The 9,659-nt window shown below is 34.0% G+C and overlaps 1 protein-coding gene across 1 annotated transcript; it reads right to left on the bottom strand.

Annotated features, from left to right (window-relative positions):
- Positions 1 to 354: 354 nt before the first annotated feature.
- LOC141662117 (expansin-B18-like) lies at positions 355 to 1,693 on the bottom strand. The gene is made up of 4 exons (XM_074469167.1): positions 1,507 to 1,693; positions 1,256 to 1,368; positions 955 to 1,142; positions 355 to 877 (listed from the first exon to the last, which is right to left on the bottom strand). The coding sequence occupies exons 1-4, from the start codon at positions 1,664 to 1,666 to the stop codon at positions 556 to 558; spliced, it is 783 nt and encodes a 260-aa protein (XP_074325268.1). The 5' UTR covers positions 1,667 to 1,693; the 3' UTR covers positions 355 to 555.
- Between the last annotated feature and the right edge of the window lie 7,966 nt (positions 1,694 to 9,659).

A 9,659-nucleotide genomic window follows, 5' to 3' on the forward strand; every position in this document is an offset into this window, starting at 1 on the left:
AATATATAATTTATTTTATTTTTCATCATATATAGTTATAAATTTTAATTATCAAGTTAAAAATCGAAGTTACACAATTTTTTATTTAAAAAATTATTGAAATTATCAAAAAAGTTTAAATTGGTTTTAGAGCAGAATCACAGTAGAATCACACTTATTAAAAATTATTCCACTGTAGAATTAAATTTAAAATCAAGTAATTTTATCAAATTTTAATTGTTAAATTTTTTATTATATTTATTATTCTAGATTAGCATCAAATTTTATATTTTTTAAAATAAAAATTTTACAATTTGTAATTAGATTTTAAAATAAAACAATAGTTCTCAACGTTCTCCATATATAAGATAAGATGGTTTTTCACGGACTAAACGCCCAAATATATTATTAAAAAAATTGATACCCCAGTGACATGTGGTGATCTAGCTAGGCCTTGGTTTGGCCTACCCCAGAATGACAAATATTAGTTAGCATGAATCATTCGTTGTACAATAAATCGGGAACGTCACATTGTAAAAAAGCGAACCGTTAAAGGTTTGGATCCTCAACAGAAATTTAAAAATTGGCAGTTGAAACATATTTTGTACCAGCAGCCCAGTTTGCTGGAATAGCGTTATTCACCATGACACATTTCCCAGTTGAAGTAGTAATATTGAAACAAAGCGGTCCTTCAGTAGAAGGGTCGATGTCAGCAGTCCACACTGCACCCCATGACTGTTTCATTGGTATCCATTTGTCAGAGTTTGCCGATCGGAGCTGCATACATCCAATGTCTCCATCCCCGTTTATATGTTCCACTGCAGTTGCAAAATAGTATGGATTGCAATTTTTGTCAATTTTGAAGGTAATTTTTGCATCCTTATAGTTGCATGGCACCCTGAAAAAAGCAGTTAAAAGACATTAGTATAATTGACGAACATGCAGTTATAAAACACTTACTGTAGTTTTTAGTACCTTTGAAATTGGATATCTAATTTTCCAAGTTCACGGAGATCATTTTCTTTCCCAGGTTGAGCCATTGCCCCGAAAGCATGGCCACTTAAATCAAAATGGAAAGGCACATTGTTACATGCTCCGGGACATTCATCTGTGATGGTGACTACAATGGGTTGTCCCGAGCACTCTGGAGCTGAGCAATGTATCTGCAGTATGAATTTGTAATATTATTACATGTGAATTTAGTATTAATTGAAAGATTAAAAGATACATAATTATGCTTTGCTAATTGCTAGTATATATTTATATGGTGATGTACCTCATAACACGAACCACAACCGTGACCTGATAGGAAAATATTGGCATTTCCTGCAGCTATCATGGATGAGTACGGAGGTTCTGCAACATCTGTGTCAAATCCGCAGGCTCCACCTATATTTATATCATAATCAAAATATAAGAAAATCACACAAATATTAATATACATGAAGACAGTGTGGGGGTCTTAATTGGCTGGTTTATTGGTCTATTGATTCCATTGTACACAATTATTGGAAGTGAGTTTATTACCACTTCCAGGGCCATCAGGAGGTCCATACCATGTAGCTAAACCTGGTGTAAGACCACCACCCTGAGCTAAACTGAGAGAACATTGCATAAATATTATCGATAAATTAAAGATTATTAGAATAATGGAGATGGAGATGCCACTTTTAAGATTAAAGGCCATTGTTTAATTAGTATATATTTGAATGCACTAAGCTCTTAAACAGTCATTTGTTTATAAGTGAAGGAGTCGAGATAAAGGATCCTATTTTTACTGCTGATATTGTTTGGCTTCTACTTTTATATTTGGACTGGACTGCTCGAAACTGCGTGGACGACAACCCCTTAAAATCTCTAGTGAATGGTTCAGATTAATATACTCTAGCGTTCTTTGTTTTCTATCTGTTCTGTAATCCGTTTCTCTTCACGTGTCTCAATGTATGACATCTGTATAACTGGGGGAAGACATCGTCGGTAATATCGGGGAATAAACAGATGACGTGGCAGTTCTAGAGCTCCCTAGTATTTCTTTTGGAGTTCTTCACTTCTTGGATAAAAAGTGCAGTATAATATTGATATTAACAATAATAATAATTTTAAATATCTATCACATCTATAATTTATTTGTTGATCCTATTAGCTAAAACATCCATACTAATTTGTAACTTATTTAAACATAAACCTACTATACACGTTAATAGGTACATATTTATATTACATTTAATAAATATGTATAAAAGTTCTTATTTAATATTTATTATTTAAAACTTTAATATTTATTTTAATATGCATTGCATATTTGTATAAATACTTATGATTATAGCATAATATAGTTACTCACATTTTTCTAATACATATATAAGTAATGTTTATTAATTATATTTGATCATATTTAAACATGTTATTATATTTCAATTGTAATATATATTAAATTACTATTATATTCAATATATTTACATTGAATTGTAATCTATATTAAATTACTATTATTTTAATGACTATCTTATGATAAAAAAATGTTATGAATGAATTATTAATAAAATATTAATTATGTTTTATGTAATACAAGTAAATACATATTATACAATTAATAGACATTATTGTAATAATTTAAACACGAGAAAGATTCGTTATGAAACATAACCTACTAATTTTTTATTATATCAATTTTTTAGTAATTTTTATTCACGTAATTAATAAAGTTTTTATAATTCATTTAATAGAATATTTTTACACTTGACATAACATAAAATTTAAAAACAAGATATATATATATATAGAGAGAGAAATAGAGAGAGAATTATTACTTATAAATATGTATCAACATATAATTTGGAGGAAAATGCCATGTATTTAATATATGGATGCACTACAAGAAAAAAGCCACCTTGGTTAAAAAACAGTTGCTTTTAGTTTTAAACGACCGAAATCGGTGGATTTTAATATAAAATCAACCACTCATCATCGGTGGCTTTTAAGCTGGTCGATTTTTTTTTACGGTGGAATTTATATAAAAACGACCGCTTGGACGATGGCTTTTATTGGAAGTCAAATTTTCAGTTTTTTGCCTTGAATATTTGGCGAAAATTTGATCCTGTCGCTCTTAATTTCTACTAAAATTTGAATTTCCCGCTTTTAGAATATATAACTCACTCAGATCGGTGGCTTTTATATGGCTTTGGATTAATTTATATTACCAGTTACTTTCTAATTTAGCTGACCAAAAATGGTCAAGAACCATTTAATCTCAGTTCTATACAATTCTAACCTGTGTAGCTTTATCAATTTAATAAATAACTATTCAGATGAAGAAAAGCAGGATTAAAATAACATAGTAGTCACCCCAGTTACATTCATTCCCCACAAATCTAAGAAAAACTCAAAGAAGTACCAAAATACTACATCAAATTTAAGATGTTTTGCATAGTTGGTTTAAAAGCATCATGTACCAAAAGTGACATAACCTTAACTTAAATTCTACTACTTATAAAATGGAAAGTAGAACAAATTCGGGTCTAGGTCCTGCTCATCATCCATCCCTAGTAAAAGCCTGATATGCTCCCCTCGAACCACTTCTGGTGTACCAGCCTATAGAGAACAAGAAGAACAATGGCGTCAAGAAATTATTTCAGACTACTAAAATTAGATTTCATGCACACGTCCAAAAGTATATAATATTTCATAAGTAAATCTTGTATTTACGATACAACATATCCATCAATAGTGGTATCGAAATCTGGAGCAGGTTAATCTACAATATAGATCAAATAAGGTTTGAATTTTTTTTAACATAAAACCATAAAATCAATCAAAAGACTTAAATTCCTTTATTAAGACCAGAACAGAGTTCTATATATGATTTTCTGTATCTAAAATTCTTTCCTGATCCAATGCATTGCAAGCCTTTCATGCACACATCCAAAAGTATATAATAATTCATAAGTAAATTATATATTCACGATACAATATATTCATGAATAGTGGTATCGAAATATGGAGCAAGTTAATCAAATAGGGTTTGAAAAACTTTTTAACATAAAAAAATAAAATCAATCAAAAGACTTTTTAACAGAATATATATAAATTCCTTTCTTAAGACCAGAACAGGGTTCTATATATTATTTTTCATTTCTAAAATTCTTTTCTGGTGCAATGCATTGCAAGCCTTTCACGCACACGTCCAAAAGTATATAATATTTCATAAGTAAATCTTATATTCATGATACAATATATTCATGAATAGTGATATCGGAATCTGGAGCAGGTTAATCCACAATACAGATCAAATAGGGTTTGAAAAACTTTTTGACATAAAACAATAAAATCAATCAAAAGACTTTTAAGAGGATATATATAAATTCCTTTCTTAAAACAAGAACAGGGTTCTATATACTATTTTCTGTATCTAAAATTCTTTTATGGTGCAATGCATTGCAAGCCTTGTTATATGATTTATACACTAGATTATATATTAAATAAATAGAGTGATTGGTCTGTTGAACACAGTAATAAATTCCTCAGACCCTGTTCAATTTCTTTCTCAATTTTCTCTTCACAAGTTTCCTAGTTAGTCTCAATAAAATATTAGAAATGACCCCTAGTTAGTCTTAGTAACAAACCTGACTTGATGTCATGCACAGTTAAAAAAGACAACCCCCTCCCTTTGTTTAGTTTTAGTAGACAAGTAAAAAATAAATAGGACCTATTTTGTGAAACCATATGTTAGGGCGAAAACACGCACTAAAATTCACGCAAGTATACGCGTTCGCAAGTAGCATAAGATATAAATCAGATTTGTTCCCACAGAGACTGGTTTAGGTTAAGTTCAATTTATACACCTATGCAACAATGTATGGTTATCGCTCAATGCTAAGACAAATAAAAAATTGGGTTTTTATTAAACTAAGAGATTAAACTAACATTTATAACTAATAGAACAAGAATGGTTGAATTAATATATATGACAAACATAGGATTCTAACTTCATTAAATACTTCATTCAATAACCTTATTGTTCTTAACCTTAGCATGTAATGGTGATGACACTAATTAGATAACACGAAACTAGTAAACGCCAACTTTCATTGTACGAATACCCTACTACCAAGCATCCACAAAAGAGATAGAAGTTGAATATACACCAGTTATGCTTAGTCCTTATATGTCTATAAGAATTGAAAATATAACGGTTTAATGCGCAAGTCATCTATCGTGATTACATAGGGCAAGTAAGATGGTTAAAATTACCTACGAATCATGCATAACAAATATATGAACCTATGCTAGCATGGCAAGTTCTAAACCTCTATATTCATTGTCGCTTCAATAGAGATTAACACGTTATCTTATATGTTAGCTACGCACATAAGATGAATAAGCACAACCAATACCAGGATATCAATCAATCACCACACACTAAGGTATCAGAACAAATTAACTATTGAAATCCATAAGTAAATCCGCTAGAATCCCATGATTACAATTAGACCATAATTGAACTCATCGTCATCATGGGTTCCAATGAAAGCATGGTATAAAACAAGGTCTTAATAAACCGAATAATAATCAAAGTACGAATAAAAAAAGTCTAGGTTCAATAAGAATGAAAACGAGCATCCAAAGTTATAACTAATTCAAAGAATTACAGGTAGAAAATAATTTCTTCTTTTTCGGAGTTGTTTTGTGCTTCTAGGTCTTCTCCTTGATATCCCAATCTTCCCGGATGATGAAAACCTTTTTTTAAAGTATATATAAGCCCCTAGTGGACCTGTACCATTAAAAGTATCAAATTCCACTCAAAAAAAGCCTTTTCAGCGAAATCAGCCGCGCATCAGCATGCGGTCGCGTGCGGGTCTGACGCGGCCGCGTATCGGCATGCGATCGTGTGCACTTCTGACGCGGCTGCTTGGGCGGCTTTTGGAAAATTCTGATGAATCTTATTTTGGCCATAACTTGAGTTCTACTCGTCAAAATTAGGCGATTCAATTGCCCACGCGAAGCTAACGAGATTCTCTACAACTTGATGATGGCCTTGGCTTCCAAATCTGATCACTTTTCATCACATTTTCTTTAAAAGCTCATTTCTTCATTTAACTGATACCTGAAATATAATAACACAAAAACACATCAAAATACCAATAACTTGAGTCCAAAACACCAATTTAAGCTTGTAATAAAGCGTTCCAAGTGGATATAAAATCCACTTATCACACCCCCAAACTTGAATCGATGCTTGTCCTCAAGCATAAACAGACTCAAAACTACAAAACAAACCTAATGCATGAATGCAACTACGTGAATGCAACTAAATGATAATGCAATCGATCCCCTCGGAATAACCATAACCTAATGAATAAGCCAACGCCTCTAAGAATGCAATGACTCAAAATAGAGCTCAAATAAATCCCACAAACCAACTCATAAACCAGAAACGTGCATGTGTGGATGCTTAACAGATATACTCTCGACACTAGATCAATAACCATAACTTATCTATGATGAAAACACTCACATGTTTATAAAAAGAATAGACGTTAAATGCATAATGACTCACAACACCTCCTTCCTACTAAAGTTATACAAGGATTCATGCTATTATTGAACACATAACAAAGATGATTATTTGACCGTGCAATGAATGAGGTCCCAAAAGACTTATACAATAATACCCATGTAGCGAGCGTTAGGTTAGCGGATCCCAGACTATAAAAAGCCTTAGGTCACTAGGCACAAAATCCCCTAAGAACTTAATAACTCGAGTATTAAAGAGCTCACTCTTGATCAATTATGCATAAACACATACATTCTTTTTACTTTTTCTTATTTTTTTTTCTTTTTTCTTTTTTCTTTTTTTTCAATAATTTCTGAATGAGTGCGTTTCGCTCCATCTCATTCAACCCTAGACTACTCATAAAAATATGAGCCGGCTACTAGCCATTTGACGCCTAGCCTTACAACAACTAGCAATAAATCCAAGTTTTTCTCCAGATAAAAAAAATCAGTGTTTTTACGTCATTACGAGAATATTACAAATTCTAAATATAACCAAGTGATTAAGTCTCAGTAACAAACAAGTATGATCATGATCTAGATCAAAAGCAACCCTATAAGACTTTGTGAAAATTTTGTTTCTGGCATGCAAATCAATTCATTAGGACTTAAACATCCCTCTATTCGTCAACACCACACTCAAATCAACATCAACATCAACTTATCAAATATCATAGTTCTTCTTAAGGGATCATGCTAAATATGCATGCAAATGCAACTATATGAAATCACATGAAAACAAACAAATATGTCCTAAATGAACAATCATGCAAAAATATGAATGAACTATAACTAAACATGCAATATGAATCTATATGAATCTATATGGACACACACACTACTAATCCTTACATTATCACCCCAAAACTTAAAATTTTCAATGTCCACATTGAAGGTAATAATAAGGATTTCAGGCATACCTAGTCGTCGGAAAGATCACCCTCCTCGGGTGGAGGATCAGGTGGCCAATCAACCTCGACACCAGTGGCTCAGAAAATAGTGCCCAAAGCCTGTGTCAAATCTGCAGCAAAACGACGGTGAATGTCGTGCATGGCCTCCATAAGCCTAATTACTCGCCTGTACTGCTCATCACCAACACCAGTCCTATCAACTACCTGCTACACATGAGAAGAACCCTCTGTAGGCATTGGAGGGTTCGTTCGAATACCCTCTACATCATCAAAGATATATCTCAAGCCCTTATCATGTGGTGCACCTAAGAATGCATAACTCAAGTGATGTGGTAATGGGTGAAGCTCAAGTGTGGAAACATTTTCAATAGATGGCTCGAGACGCTCCTGAGAAATTTTCAGCTCTGCTAACCTAAGAGAATCGAATCCAACTTCCTCTTCCACGGAAGTGCATTTAAAACCTGCAGTTGCTCTGCTCCTTCCTTGTCATCAATAACTGATTTCCCCATTAAGGATCTATCTAAGTTCTCTGACTTTGGCAATTGCTCAAGTTCCGAATTCACGACAAAGTCTACCCACTCTACTTTAAAGCACTCCTCTTTAGCCGTGGGTAACTTTATTTCCTTGAACACATTAAAAGTGACCTTCTGATCATGAACCTTCATCGTAAGCTCTCCTTTTTGTACGTCAATCATAGTTCGACCAGTAGCTAAGAATGGTCTCCCCAAGATAATGGGAATCTTCTTATCCTCCTCAAAGTCAAGAATTACAAAGTCAGCAGGGAATATTAGTTTATCCACCTTGACCAAGACATCCCCCACTATACCTCGTGGATAAGTGATGGAACGGTCAGCTAGTTGTAATGACATGTATGTTGGTTTCGGATCAGGCATACCAAGCTTCTTGAAGATAGATATGGGCATCAGATTGATGCTAGCTCCTAAATCACATAAACACTTGTCGAACGACAAGTTTTTGATGGTGCAAGGAATAGTGAAGCTTCCAGGATCTATAAGCTTCGGAGGCAACTTCTGTTGCAGTACAGCACTGCATTCCTCCGTTAGAGAAATGGTATCTAAGTCATCCAACTTCACTTTCCGAGAGAGAATACCTTTCACAATCCTCGCATAGCTAGGCATCTGTTCAAGAGTTTCAGCGAAAGGTATGTTGATATGAAGTTTCTTGAACACCTCCAAAAACTTCTCAAACTGCTTATCCAGCTTTTTCTTTTACAGCCTCTTAGGAAAATGAGGTGGAGGATAAATCTATTTCTCCCCTGTATTACCCTCAGGAGAAGTGTGTTCCACATTAGTCTTCCTTGGTTCCAACTCTGCTTCCTTCTGCACTACTTCTTCAGCCACAACTGCATTTTCTGAAACTTGAGATTTTTCAGGCTCTTCGTCTTGCTGAATTTGGGGGCTTGCGACCTTTCCAGAACTCAAGGTGATGGTGTTCACCTGCTCTTCAACTTTCCTCTTGCCTGGATTTATTTCTGTATCACTAGGAAGCGTTCCTGGTGGTCCATTCAATAAGGCATCAACAATTTGCCCTATTTGGTTCTCCAGAGTCTTGATAGAAACAGCTTAGCTTTGGCATATAAGAGCCTGGTTTTTGCACATAAGCCGCAACTCCTCCAATTCAGACTTTTCATTCGAAGATAGACATGTACCATGAGTTTGTTGTTTTGGTGTAATTTGTTGCTGAAAACCAGGAGGGTTGAATAGCTTATTTCCAAACTACTGGAACAGCTGTTGCATCACATTCTGATTGTTGCTCCAGCTGAAGTTAGGATGATTCCAGTTGTCAGGATGATAAGTGTCTGGAACTTGTTGCTGCGATCTCTTGAAGTTGCTCACAAACTGAGCTGTTTCACTAGATATAGCGCATTGCTCCGTCGTATGTGAACCTGCACATAGCTCACAAACACTAATTATCTGCTTAACCCCATAGTTAGCTAGAGAATCAATCTTCATAGACTACGCCTTTAGTTGAGCAGTGATAGCCGTAGCTATATCCACTTCGAGAACTCCTGCTACCTTACCCTGTGGACATCTCTAGGTTGGATACTGATATTCATTAGTAGCCATCAATTCAATTAGATCATAAGCTTCCTCATAGCTCTTCGCCTATAAGGCTCCACCTAATGCTGCATCGAGCATGGGTCTGGACTATGCTCCCAAACCATTATAAAAATAGTTGATGATCATCCAATCAGAC

Source organism: Apium graveolens, chromosome 5 (genome assembly GCF_009905375.1).
Source record: "Apium graveolens cultivar Ventura chromosome 5, ASM990537v1, whole genome shotgun sequence".
Classification (NCBI taxonomy): Eukaryota; Viridiplantae; Streptophyta; class Magnoliopsida; order Apiales; family Apiaceae; genus Apium; species Apium graveolens.